A 14,524-nucleotide genomic window follows, 5' to 3' on the forward strand; every position below is an offset into this window, starting at 1 on the left:
TATTTGTTTACCGGGAGGAAATTACATTTTTACCCCTAAGTTGAAAAAGACGTCAAATGCCCATGAAAATATCAATATTTATGGAAAAAAAAAACGGAAATTTAACCATCCAAATTTCATCCTCAGACACCAGTTTCAACGACAAAAAAAGTACGGACATATGTATATTATATTGCTCCAGATTCGGATTCTTGCTCATGGCGGCTTCGCGCTTCTAATCTCCCCAATCTGAGTGCAGCCCTTACTCCAGTTTCTTCGCATTTCTGCGTTTCTGTATGTATAACTCTTACTTTTTTTTTTCTTGCGCTCTACCTGTTCTTTCTGTGATTTTGTTTGTTCAATGTTTAGCTTCATCATCTACTTTACTGAATCGGTAGAGGTAGAGGTGGAGTGAGATGGAACTGCTGCTTTCTTATCCATATCAGTCGATGCTTCGTCTTGTAGTGAGAATTTGAAGAATAGGTTGAAACCTAAGTTTGAATTTGTACTTTTTTCTTGTGATGTGCAAAATTACTAAGGTTTTGTTTTCCAATCTAGCTTAACAACACACAATTCTTCTTCTTGTTCTCATTATTGTTGAATATTGATTGATTTATAATCGGCGCCTTTGGAATTTGAAAGCATTTGATCCCACTTCAAACCACTGGTCTCTAGAATAATGGGTTAGTGGTCCGAAGTTGTTCCTCACACAATCTCATTCTCAAGATATTGAATTTAGAAAGCCATCTATTCATTAGAGCTTGAAGTTCCCCCCCCTCCCNACAAAACCCGATAAACCCTTTGGTAAAGCCTTCATTTCTTTAGTTCTTCCTTTTCTCTACTTCAAAATACTACATTTTTCTTGTTGTATTATAAATTACCAATTTCTCAATATTCTCTATGCCTTGCCTCCCTGATGCTTGCACTTGCTCTTAGGTTCTAAAATACTATTACACTTTAATGGGCCTTGTGTTTTAGAAAACCCTGGATGGAATAGAATATCTTGGAGGCTATTCAGTAAAGCACCATCTCTTTCCTTCTCAATTCTCCTTTCTCACCTTTCTCTTGTTTTGTGAGGTTTGTGTACTCAGAAAGATTTGGTGTCTTCTTTGGCACTTCCTCAATATGATTTTTGATTATTGATTTCGAGTTTCCGAAAATCTTATTTGTTTTTCAATGATGTGATAGGTTTCTGAAAGGTATAAAGGCTGTTACTTGGGAAAAAAAATGAGAAACAATTTGCCTCAGTCATCTTCCTATGAATCTGCTCTGGAAGCACTTTCGTCCTTGATAACACAGAAAAGTCGTGGAACAATGGCTCCAGTAATCAGGAGCAAGACAAAATTAGAAAGGATGAGAAAGTACGTTGAGGTAACTCTTCTGACATCAGACTCTAATGAAGAAATCATGAAAGTAAAATGTTTCAACATTGCTGATCTGATATTGTGAATATGCGATAAAAAATTTGTTGGTCAATTATTTAGCTTGATTGCTCTTTTTAAATATTTACTATTGTCACAATAGAGAAGAGTGGAAATGATCATTTGAGTTTGCCTATCATACTACTTGAACCACTTTATAAAGATTAAATCACAATGCTTATGTTTCTTTTGCAGATTCTAGACCTAGTAGAATGTGTAAAGAAACTAAAAATTATTCACGTGGCTGGAACTAAGGGAAAGGTATTCTATTTTCTACCTTTAATATTGCTTATACATATTGCAGGTGAGGAATAAAACTTAGGTTAGAAGATCATTGGAGTATAGTTTATTTCATAACCTCTTTTTGCCTCAATCAATGAAAATTTTATGTTATGGTATTTATGTCTCTATAAATGAATGAAAAACAAATTTTCATCAAAGACAAATGAAAAATCCAACAAAAGAAGCCAACTAAAAAAGAAAGAAAGAAAGAAAGAAAGGAAGGAAGAAAGATGATAGGGAATAAGCCTCCCGTGTGTTTTACTTGTGCTCAAGGCAGCGTGAGCTACCCGAACAAGATAAGGAAGGAGCGAAGTAGTGTAAATTGCAATAAAGAGCATGGAGGTGTTTTTCTAATTTTTTAAGTTTAATCCTAATTTCAATTTTTTGTGTAAGTTCTTTAACATAATGTTACTGTAGGTCACATATGGGGAAAGAGAGTAAAAATATGTACAAAATAGCATGAGGTTAGGGTGGGAATAGTTTCAGGAAATAGGTAGGGGCTACTAGCTTGTTTTACTTCTTTGGGGATTTTGTATCCATTGTTAATTGAATAAGTTGAGTCTTGATTAGGAACTTTGATGGGGGAGGTACAAAGTGTTACTACCTCATAAAGGACCGTTGATGTAGCAAGAGGATTTAGAATGCATGGTCTCTGATGGTGTAGAGGGAGGGGAAAAAGGCAAACAGTTGGATATGTGATGGTTTTGGGTGTGGGGCAGTTGAGTGTAGTCGCTAATGTTTGATGTAAAGAATTATGAAGTGGATAGATTTTCGAAGCCTAACAATTCAAAATCTACAAGATGAGTAAAGAAGAGAGGAAGGGGGTGATAGTGATAGTGTTGAGTATTTCTGGATAGGCTTTAGCATGGTATTGCCTAATTGGAAAATGTCCGACTGAATAATATTTAGACCACGTTTCAATTTATAAAAAAATTATTTATGTTTTCCTGTTTTGCATCTCCCACGCTAAAATGAGGGGGAAAAAAAAAAAAACTCTTACTTTTTTTGCACCTCTCGCTTAAGTTCTAGAAGGCTGTCTCACTCTTTAAAAAACACCCGGGAAAGTATTGGTTGGGGACAAAGAACTTGAGGGGCAACTCTTGTCTGTCTTTGCCTCACTTATTCCCCATCTGTTTGTCCGAGACCGTTCTTGGAAGGTTTAAATTGGTGTTCCATTTTATTTCATTAGGGATAGGTATGGGTTTGAGACTCCTTTTAGTATGAAGGAAATCAAGAGGGCGTTTTTTTAGCTTCGATGGGAATAAGGTGCCTATCATGAGCTTCATTATGGCCTTCTCTAAGGAAAAGAAAGATATTAAGGAGGAGGAATTGGTTGTGGTTTTTATTGAATGTGATCATGGTCACTATGAATGAGACTTATATAGAACTATGCATACCTGGAGAGGGACTTTGCACTTTTTAGTCTCTTCATGATCTTCTAGCACTCGAGATGAATTTTTCGCAATCCTCTAAAGCTAGGGTTTGGATTTTGGTAATATTTCATACTATCAATGAAATATGTGTTTCCCAACAAATTCTTCTCAATGCTTGGGTTTTTTTTTTTTTTTTTTTTCTGTTAATTCCTCCTGTAATAAATTTTGTTGGTAACATTTCATTATGTCAATGAGAAGTATCATTTTTTTTTTGTAAAAAATGACATGCTATCCATATTCATTTTGCATTCATACTTTTTTCTTATCAATACAATGAATGAGTTGGCTAGTTTTCATGCTACAATTTTTTACATAAGTTTCGTCAAATAATGGAGCGAACTAAAAATGTATGAGAAAATTTGTGGGCCAAAAGATAACTATATTGTGATGGTTTAATGGCTCTCCAAAGTAAAATAAATAACTTTTGGTCCATCATTCATATCTTGCTGGTGCAGAAAAAGGAACATCAATACCTGGTTAAAGAATAAGCAGGGCCTCAGTATTGCAGTATTCTTTAATCCTCTTTTCATTTTCACCTGATCTGTATGAATTCAGGGTTCCACATGCACCTTTTCTGAAGCAATTTTACGGGAATGTGGTCTTCGAACTGGACTTTTCACTTCCCCTCATCTCATTGATGTGCGTGAGAGATTTCGTATAAATGGGTTAGTGTTGAAATATATGTTGGTATTTAGCAAAAAACATGTCTCATCTCACCCATCCCTCTCTTTCTATTATAAAACACAAACATCATGTACATGTGACACACTGAGATATTATTAGGAAGCTCTCCGTTTACTTATTATTTTCAAGCTCATTAACTTTGTTGAAGTTGTATTTCTTACTTTATCTAATATATATATATTTTTTACAATCTCACTTCGAATGGAACAATCAGATTGGATATATCAGAAGATAAATTTCTGCATTACTTCTGGGCATGCTGGAGACAATTGACGGTATTGTTGCTATTCCTTACTTCAATTCGATTCTATTTGATGCAGGCTCTAGCTAAGCTTTTTTGCACGGTCATGATTTATAAGAATTACAATGAGTATATACATCATTTGCATGTCCAGATGGTTTAGTCAACTGTAGATGTACGGGAAAGTATCAAACAAGAATACTACTTCTGCCTTAACCAACTTACCCACATTGGTACAGATCCACATACAATTGGTCCAGTTCATAATCTCTTGCATCCTCTTTGATTGTTGATGAAATGTTTTGATGAAGTTTCCAAGACAAAAACAGAAAAAAAGCTAACTTGTTGAGTTTATTTGGAATTGACGAGTCAGTCACTTGTGAAGGAAGATGCACATATATCAATCTTCTAGCATTTAGGAGGAGTGCGTTGGAGTAATAGTTGGAAACAGAGTTTGTGAAAACTTCAATATTTGAATAGTTCAATGATTCAGTTGAATTATGTGTGAATAATAAATTGATATTTTGTCTTATACTGGCTGAGATTCTAGCTTGTGCTTCAATATTCTTACTTTCTGTTCCTTACATGGCATAGCTATCTCTGGTGTATTTTCGTTTCCTAATTTTTTGGAACAAGAAACAAAATTTTCATTCATAGATGAAAAGAAAGAAAAAGATAAGGGTACAAATTACAATTCAACGATGTGTGTGCCTAATTTTTCTTTTGCCAGTATGCAAACTACAACCTTCAGTTTTGTGATTTTGGGTGTTAATTTGCAGGAAAGTGTTACAGAACATCTGCCAATGCCTGCACTATTTCAGTTTCTTACATTGTTGGCTTTTAAAATATTCATAGATGAAGAGGTAAATGACTTTAGTTTCAGTTAATATAGCTCCTATTTTAAACAGTCTAGGGGTAGTTGCAATGATTGCTTTCATTCCCTTGTTCTATTTTTGCAAGAACTTATGATTTATGCAAGAATTGAACATCATGAATGTCATGGACTTTTAATGTCATAGCATGATATATGAAGGATCTTTCGTACAATTCACTATCTTCTGTTACTAGCTTCTCTATTCCTTTCCCATATATTATTATGAATGGTGAAAGAATAGAGACGGCAGAGAAGTAGTCCTCTGCAAGCTTAAATAGGTTTCTTCAAACCTATTAGACTTTGTCCTCCCAGAAACTAATATGGCTTAGTGTTCTTTGGCATAAACTTTCTTTGACTTGGAAGAAAGCCTCGTTTCCTGAAGGGTGTTTGACTCGTTGATTTAGTCTGTCTCAGGTGGGATTTTATTATAATTTCTTTGTCGTTATGAAAAGGATAAAAATAAAGCACCAAAAGCCAAGTTCATTTCCTTTTCTTCTTTCAATGCACCATCTGGTGACCTTGCATCTTTAATGTCCATTTCTTCTTCTTCTTCTTCTATCATCATCAACACTTTGATCAATGTTTGTATATATATATATATATATATATATATATATATATATATATATTTATATATCTATAAACTTCAAATAACTCTCATGCTAAAATTTTGTTTTAGCTTATGATAAGTATTTATGATGCAATGCCACATATCAAAATTTTTGAGATATATCCAAACTAACGTCTTGCCAAAAAGGATATTTAAAGTCAATTATGATGCAAAAACACTCTATTTTAGGCAGAGTGCTCTGTTAGTTTTCATTCATTGAGTTGGAGGAATCCATAGGAGGCCCGCCGAGATGAAGAAATGGCTACTGCTAAAAGAAAAGGGAGGTCCACCTGCCTACCTAAGAAATCCGAGACCTGTTGTAGGAGAGAAGCAACTTGATTGATAGGGAGAGGAGTTTGTATAAATTCTTTTGAGATAAGTGAGATTAAATCTTGGATTATAGACTTTGGTACACTACCTTAGTTTGGATGTCATCTACATACACTAGAAGCAGTGTAGTCTTGGATTATAGACTTCGAATACCATAAGAATATTGTTATCGTTGGTTGCCGACTTAAATTGACAGCTCTCACTATGCGATGTGAAGAATACATTCCTTCACGATGATCTAGATGAGCAAAACTACATGAGTACTCCCCCAGGGTTTGAAAAAACTCGAGAAGTGTTTAGACTGAGAAAAGTCAAGGAGATCACTCTCTTTATCAAAAGCTAAGAAGCAAAGAGAGCTACAATGCTTCTAGTGTACGTAGATGACACCATAGTCACTTCAGATAACGAAGAAGAAGAGATTGAACTTGAGGGAAAGTGATGAGAGAATTCGAGATTAAAGAACTTAGAAGGCTAAAGTACTTTCTCTGTATTGAAGTCGCATACTCAGCCCAAAACATCTTTATATCACAACAAAAATATGTGATGAATTTATTGATGGAAATAAGAAAGGGCAAATGTAAACTTGCGCTAGTGCCAATTGATCCACATAAGAATTTGGAAGAGTCAAAAGAAGAACCGGTGAACAGAGAGATGTGCTGGAGGATGGTGGGGAGGCTTATATATTTAGCTCACACTCAACTAGACATAGCGTACTTGAGTGTATATTAGCCAATTTATGCACGACAAACAAGAGTCTTTCATTATTAGGGACAAATTTGGAATTTTTAAATTATAAAAAGAGTAAATATGTCCAAAATTGCTTCTCAACTATCCCACCATTTAATATAGTGTAGACGTGTTTGATAATTGTTGGCTAAATGTACATGAGTGTCCAACACGTGTGGTTTATTGAGCTTAATAAGTGTTTAACATGTGTCCAACAAGTATGGAACTTATATTCATTTTGTCAACTAATGATTTTCGTAGAATCTACTTGTTCTTTTCCTACAAAAGAAGCTCCCTCACAACCAGTTAACAACGTTTTAAACCTGATCAATTTGAGGATTAGTTTTTCTAAACATGTTTCAGTAACTTGGATTACAGAGTTACATCCTTATTTTCCTTCTTGTTGGCCTTTTTCCTTTATTTTTCATTATGGAATTATTGATTTTATCTCAATAGGTTGACGTTGCAATTATTGAAGTTGGTCTTGGGGGAATGTACGATTCAACAAATGTGGTATGCTCTGCCTATTAGAATTGGTTTATTCCAAAAGTTTTTGAGATTGAAAACTAGTAACTATGAAATCTTAAGATTAATAAAAATTGATTGATCAATTGGTGGTTATTGTGCAGATAGAAGAACCTATAGTCTGTGGCATCACTTCGCTTGGGATGGACCACATGGAGTTATTAGGCATATCTATCTTACTAGTCATGATTTTCTACCTTAAGCTTTTTGGTTAAAAATTTTTAATGTTAATTTTCGGGGAAAACCATTCAAGCATGAGATGGAGATGGCTTGCAGTATGAATGCTTGAAACAAACTAATGCTCCAATTGTTATAAATCTGGTTTGAGCATCAATGCAAAACAAAAAATGAATTACCTGTGAATTTAAGTTGGTTGCTTCGACCAGATTCTGACAGTGACACATGTTTCAGGAAACTCGCTAAGCCAGATTGCTTCGCACAAGGCTGGAATTCTCAAGGTACAGTGTCAATGTAAGCCTTTGCAATAACATGATTTTTTATTTTGTTCTAAATATGACCACCTAGGACAGGCTCTCATTGTATATCTCTGTTTGGGGGGGAGGGGTTCCCTCTACCCCTGCCATTAGGCTGTTCTTGTCCTTTTTTTGGAATATACCATTTTGATGTTTCTTGTAAAAAGAAAAATAAATATGACCACCTAGGACAGCATTCTTTCTTAGTTTAGAATCACAGTTTTGAAGAATGAAATGCACTAATATTGCACCAAGTGTTATGCATGGCTGTTGCTTATTTTTCTTTAGTGGATTAGTGCAATATTCTTCTTTGAGTATACAAAATTGCAGTTTTAAGAAAAAAAAAATATAAAGATATTTTGTGCCATGCTTGATTTTTACTCGTATTCTAAGTCAGCTTCACATCTTGTATCCATGTAAAGCCTCGAGTTCCTGCATTCACAGTACCACAGCTTCCAGAAGCAATGGATGTTATCCAGAACAAGGCACGTGAGTTGATGGTAATTTTCTTCCTTTCAAGACAAGATTCAATGCAACTCAAGCTATCTTTGGCTTATAAGCAGCTTCACGATTCTCGAGTTTGCATGTTAATACTCGTGAATTTTGAATAAAATCATGAAATGAATTTCTTTTTCAACTAGATTTTTGAGCAAACAATTAAGCAGTGAAATACTTGTAGAGCTTTCTCTGAAAACATTCAAGAATCTTGTAGTTAAGAGTTTTAATGCATGTTATAACAGTGATAAAAGCCTCGTATCATTGTGTATTGGTATTAGTAAAGCCCAGACACATTGATCAGCATTTTGTTGAATTTTCTTTGGTTTTATCAGAAGAAAGTCCTCCAGGTTAATGCTTGTCGTGTTCTCCTTCAGCACTTTACTGGATTCTACTTTGCGCTCTGGTTCTTATTGTTGTATCATGCATGAGCTCCAAGCTATTTTGTAACTATGGTTGATCTTCCATGCACACCAATTAGAGATCTTCTATGTAACTCTTTGATATCCCCTTATACTTCTGTATTTCTTTTATTCAACGAAATCATCAATAAAGCCCAAACATAGCTGAAGAGAATTTCATAGAGATAGGCTAAAATTCTACTTGCGGTAGTACAAGTTCAGCTCTCAATACTTCAAAGTATTAATAGAAATGTCTAGAATATACAATGTGCACATTTTATGTGGGGTTATGAAAACTCATGATACGGAACTTCATTGGACATTGACCTATGCTTACCGATTGCAGATCCCATTAGAGGTAGCTGAACCGCTTGACCATAAAAAGCTAGATGGATTGAAGCTTGGCATGTCTGGTGATCATCAGCTTGTTAATTCTGGTCTTGCTGTTTCCCTTTGTAAATGTTGGCTTCAGAGGACTGGAAACTGGGAAAGGATGTTCCTAAATGTTGGTCTTATCTTCATATTTTACTTTATGCTTGACATGACGTTTTTGTTGATGGTTTCTTCTTGAATTGTTGGTCGTGGCATTTAGGAAATGGGAGATTATAGTGACTGGAGGTGTTAAGTTGCTTGGTCTGTTCTTCCCCCCTCCCTGTTGACATGCGTGTTGTATATTATGCATGTGCTTCACCTGCCATACGTGCATGCATCCCCATTTATCAGAATGAAATTTGGATGATATCATAAAATGTGTTATGCGATAACTATTTTATCTAGGAACTAGAGGATTTTGTGTCTACTCTTAATCAATGTTGAGTTGATCTTTTCCCTTCAAACTGCTGCAATCTTCTTTCTTCTTTCTTCATTCTTCATTCTTCCTCTTCCTCTTCTTCTTCTTCTTCTTTTTTTTTTTTTTTCTCTTTATTATTTTTATTTTAAAATTTATGTTCTAAAACATAGATATTTAAGCCATTTCACTGTATCTGTCTTGTGCGAAAATCAGGGTTTCAAAGTGGCCAAAATACCAGATGCATTTCTTAGAGGTCTTTCAACAGCAAATCTTTCTGGGAGAGCACAGACAGTTTATGATTGTTATGCATCATCATTTAATTCTTCAACACAGTCTGAAAACTCGAATGGAGATTTAATATTCTATTTGGATGGAGCTCATAGCCCAGAAAGCATGGAGGCTTGTGCTAACTGGTTCTCTAGTGTTGTGAAGGGAAATCATAAGTCGTTACATTGTTTTAGTGCTGAAAATGTGGACAGAGATTCAGGAAATGATGATGTAAAAGTCCTGCAGGAAGCTGAGTCCACAAAGTTGTCAAAGCAGGTAATTTCCACAATTAACATTGTACTGTGGCATTTGAGATTTCTTTTCAGCGTTACTGATGAATCCCTCCCATTCCTGTTTTTTACTTCAACTTATATTGGTGACTTATTAAATTTTGATGATGTAAAAGACAGTTAAATTAATTTTTCCTGGTCTGTAGATTCTCCTATTCAATTGCATGGAAATGAGAGACCCTGAAATCTTATTTCCACGACTTGTGAATACATGTGCTTCCTCAGGTATTATGCTTGTACCCTTGTGTTTTTATTTTTTTATTCGGCTTTTATCAACCTAAATAACCCATAGATAGCAGTTATAATCACAATCCAATTTTTCTTCCCCTTACGCATAGGTGTACCTTGAGCCATGTTTTCCTCCACTTATGGTGCATAGGCCGGGGATTGAAATCTTCACAAAAGACATCCGTCGTTTTTCATTAAGATATATACATAATATGAACTTTTTCACTGTAAAAAAGCTATGCAACATGATATATTAATGATGTCATCGTCAATATTGCACATAATGCACGAAGATAACAGAAGTTGGGGATTCTTCTTTCAGATTTTATCTAAGATGTTCAACTTGTAATGGAGAAGAGTCCATGCAAGTTGCAGTAGGCAATTTAATCCATCTGGTCATCAAATTTATGTTGAGGATCTAACTGCCTTATGGCATGGTATCTTGCTGAGTGAAGAGGTCCATGGTGATTTTTGCGAAGCTGCTGATAGAATTTTAACACGCCGATCTATTTGTATGTTTAACAGTGGTTGTTCTAAAGTAGTTTTCGTTTTCAGCAGCACAATTTGAAATCTTAACATCATAAAAGGTGTTCTTCTGTTCATTATAACTGGAAAAGTGGTTAACAGGGATGCTCTCATTGATCTTACTTTCAAGTCAATTTTTGCCGGGTTTTGAGATTTTGAACCCATTTTTCTGACTTCGATCTTTCATCTTTAGGTGTTCATTTTTCGAAAGCCCTTTTTGTCCCTACCATGTCAACATATAGCAAAGTCTCTTCCAGTAATTCGGTGACTTCGTCAGATATTATAAACAAGGACTTGTCGTGGCAGCTCAACCTCCAGAAACTTTGGGAGAAGATTATGCATGGGAAGGGTATTGTTCCTTCTCTTTTTGCTTCAAGTCGCACAACAATTGAATATATTATGTTCGTTCTTTGTCTATTTTTCATATGCTGCAGTTATAACTGTCATGCATACTCCACTGAAGTGGGGAATGTTTGTTTAATTCCAATCTGGCTGCAGCTGAAATACTTTCTATGAAAAAAGAGGTGATTAACAGAAATTCTTTGAATTCTTTCATTGGAATATAATATATATTGAATCGTTACAATGATCTGCAATATGAAATAACCGATATTAGGTGCAATTGATGGAGGGAAAGTAAACTGTCAGTTCTTCAAATGAAATAAACCATTGATTAATAAGCGGTAAGTTTTAGGCTGTAGCAGGAAGTAAGTTTAAAGCTTTTTTAAAATGCTTTGTTGAAGTAAAGCTTGGATTTAGGGATGGAAAATATGTAGAAGTTATAGGTCTCACTGTACTGATTGCATTATTACAAAAATGAGAAAATAACCGACTTCCTTGGGGAAGTTCTTTAGATGGAAAATCTAAATTTCTATCGAGAAAAGAAAAATGAAAGAATACAAAATGATAAAAAAAAAAAAAAAAAACCCCACAAAAGGAGTTAAACCACCTGAACTACTATACAAATAATGAGCTCTGATCCAAAATTGTGTGAGACAACGGATAATTACAAAAGCTCTTGGAGACTAATGCTCAAAGTCGAGGAGAAGCATTAAAGCTGGCAATAGACTACACCTCTTCCTAGGATTTCCCAATTGCTTTAACAATCCTAATATTCCTCTGAATCCAAAGGCCCTGCAAAACAGCAAAAAAAAAAAAAAAAAAAAAAAAAAAAAAAAAANAAGAACCCAGCTTTCCACGAGATCTAACCCTTATCTCAAAGTGATAGATGCAAAGGAACCTCCTCCATTATATAACAACAATCTATTTGCTTGCTTGAACTGCTTGCTTTCCCCTATTTCTTCTTTCACGAGGGTTTCACTTTTGAGCCAAACAAACACCTAACGACTTTTAAAAACTCGCAGAACGAATGTGATGATGCAGCAAAGTAATGGTTGGCTGTGCATGATAACCCTCTTTGAAGTTTTTGTATTGCTATAAAAAAGTTGCAACTCACAGGCAAGATAATTATACTTAGTTCCCTAGAACTATACTTATATCTGATCATGCAGCAAAGCAATGGTTCTAGAACTATACTTATATCTGATCATGCAGCAAAGCAATGGTTCTGTTACTCAAATGATTCCACAATAGCAGTTCGTTGGACACTTTTCATGGATGAACAGCATTATAAGGCTATTGATAGCTTAATGCTAAATTCATGGAGGCTTTCCTTTTGTAAATGGTGGTTTAATATATGATTCAACTAATGATTTATGGTTTAATTGTTTTATTTGAATCTTGATCGAACATGGTTGTCATCTCATCTGCTTCTGCAGAACCAGATTCTATATCCGAAAAGGATCTTAAGCTCGACCACGAGCGAGGTTTGCCTCCTCTGTATGAGGACTTTCACTCAAGTCTGTCGGATAACAAATTCAGTGGCAGCGCAGTGATGCCTTCATTGCCATTGGCGATAAATTGGCTGAGAGATTGCGTCAGAGAATCCCCATCCATTAGACTACAGGTATGAGATATTTAAATCTCACTCTGTGAATGGCTGTGAAATTTCAGTTCCGTGATATCTTCTTTTGACCTTTTAACTCTGTTAATTAGTTTGTTCTTAAGTTGGGGATAGTCATAGGGTGATAGATATCTAAGTCATTCATTTGATCTTATTTCTGCCCTTTTCTCCATGATCAGCTTTTACTTTGTGCTTAGTTGAGTTCTTCAGAATTGTAGTTCATGCAGTTCATTATGAGTGCTGTTCTAAAAAATTAAAAAAAAAAAGGAAAAAGAAATCAAAATGTAGTTGTTTACTTGAGCAAATTTTGTGATGAATTCAGGTTCTTGTCACTGGATCCCTTCATCTGGTAGGAGATGTGCTCAAGTTAATAAAAAGGTGATGTTAGATCAACTCTTCTGATCTTCTCCCCATTGTTAGGGATGTGATATTTCAAACTTCCTAGGATCGCCTATCTGTTGGTTCACTTTTTGTTGGTTTTTATCTCACAGTTCATCGTTTTTCATTCAGTTCATACCTCAATAAATTAATTGTGGTAAATTTTATGTTATTTTCTGCTACTATCTTTGGTACTCCATTTCCTGGTGCTAGATTTTTCTTGGAAGAACAAAACTTTCCTTTCTTTCAAGATACAAATCATTTTCATTCTGGTAATTTAGTCTTCATTTGTTCAAGTGTCTGTGATGGTAATCTTGTAGAACCCTTTTTTTTTTATGTCTACATGAGAAAATAGGTTTGAAAACTGCTAAATTTGGTAACAAGGTAAAAATTATTCAATTAATGAGGTAGCAAGGCTTGGATTAGGAGATTCGTGAACTATTTGAGCAAAAACATACCATATCGTAGAAACCACACAAGAATTCCTATACCGGAAGCTTTAACTTCCATTAAACCACCATCAAACATCAATCCATTTGGATTCTATCGAGGTATTAGACCCTCCTATGTCTATGCCATGTCATTTACAGACTCCATATTGGATAGCGAGTGTATGATCCAACCCTTGGCAAGCCAACACTGTACTTACAAGACCCATTTCAAAGGAAGTCGCCTAAGACACTCATCTCGAAACAGTAGGTAGTGTGCATTAGGTGAATATTTATCCTTACGTTTCTAACACTCAATTTCCAATGTAGTCAATTTTTTTCCAAAATTGGAAGTGAAATGCAGGAGAAATGGTTGGCTAAACAAAGATATAGAACAAGAAAACCACCAAGAAACAGCTCATAAACACGTCAAGAGATCAGAAAAACATGCTTAATGAACAGCAAGAATACAAACTAAATGCCTTAAAAACCTTAGAAATAGACAAGAAGAATGAACAAGACTCGTTGACAGAATAATATTAAGTTTCTCTTTCTTGTACCTTCCCTTGTGGGAATCATGGCTGAATGGGCATGCATTACACTTGGCCACCCTCCCATTAGACAAACATATCGACCATTAATGGAAACATAATAAAATAAATACGCCAACGAGAGTCTGGAACGAAGACTCTCGAGCGTGAGAAATTCTCATTAAGATGGAAATTTGAATCTTTGACCATAAAAGCTTATTAATGCATCTTCCATTGGCTATCTATATCTGTACATATTATGAATGAAGGCGAAACTTTTTCCCGTTTTTCTTTTTTTTATTTATTTAAATTGTTATAAATATATATTTTTTCATTATTAATTTAAATTTTGGAAAACAAATTTTCTTTCGGTATCTAGGTTCTAAGTCTAGTTTTGGTTAGGTCAATATGTTTCAAAATGCTATATTTTTACTCGAAATTTCAAAACATAGATTTGAGTTCAGTTTTCATTTGGTTATTAAATTTGGGTATTTTATACTTTTAACCCGTTAATTATCTAATTAATTTTACTATAATAATTACAAACCTAGTTTCTATTAGAGAGTGCATTAATATACGACATTAGTTTAATAATTTTTATTTATTAATAAACATTATCATTAAAGACGAGGTAAAAGACGAGGTAAAAGT

The 14,524-nt window shown here is 34.7% G+C and overlaps 1 protein-coding gene across 4 annotated transcripts; it reads left to right on the top strand.

The window, feature by feature from the left end:
* Positions 1-108: 108 nt before the first annotated feature.
* LOC111790669 (folylpolyglutamate synthase) lies at positions 109-13,191 on the top strand. 4 transcript variants are annotated; one of them, XM_023671668.1, is made up of 16 exons: positions 109-277; positions 1,168-1,350; positions 1,596-1,661; positions 3,671-3,780; positions 4,014-4,074; positions 4,820-4,903; positions 7,037-7,093; positions 7,210-7,270; positions 7,517-7,563; positions 8,001-8,078; positions 8,821-8,979; positions 9,478-9,807; positions 9,968-10,046; positions 10,768-10,923; positions 12,353-12,540; positions 12,860-13,191. In XM_023671668.1, exons 2-16 carry the CDS (start codon positions 1,207-1,209, stop codon positions 12,917-12,919), a joined length of 1,680 nt encoding a protein of 559 aa, XP_023527436.1. In that variant the 5' UTR covers positions 109-277; positions 1,168-1,206; the 3' UTR covers positions 12,920-13,191. The 4 variants fall into 4 exon arrangements, with proteins under 4 accessions (XP_023527436.1, XP_023527438.1, XP_023527435.1 ...); XM_023671667.1 differs by having other exon boundaries at positions 110-273; positions 12,860-13,114; XM_023671669.1 differs by lacking the exon at positions 109-277 and adding an exon at positions 1,038-1,056.
* The last annotated feature ends 1,333 nt before the right edge of the window (positions 13,192-14,524 follow it).

This window comes from Cucurbita pepo, chromosome LG03 (assembly GCF_002806865.2).
Source record: "Cucurbita pepo subsp. pepo cultivar mu-cu-16 chromosome LG03, ASM280686v2, whole genome shotgun sequence".
NCBI classification, from domain to species: Eukaryota; Viridiplantae; Streptophyta; class Magnoliopsida; order Cucurbitales; family Cucurbitaceae; genus Cucurbita; species Cucurbita pepo.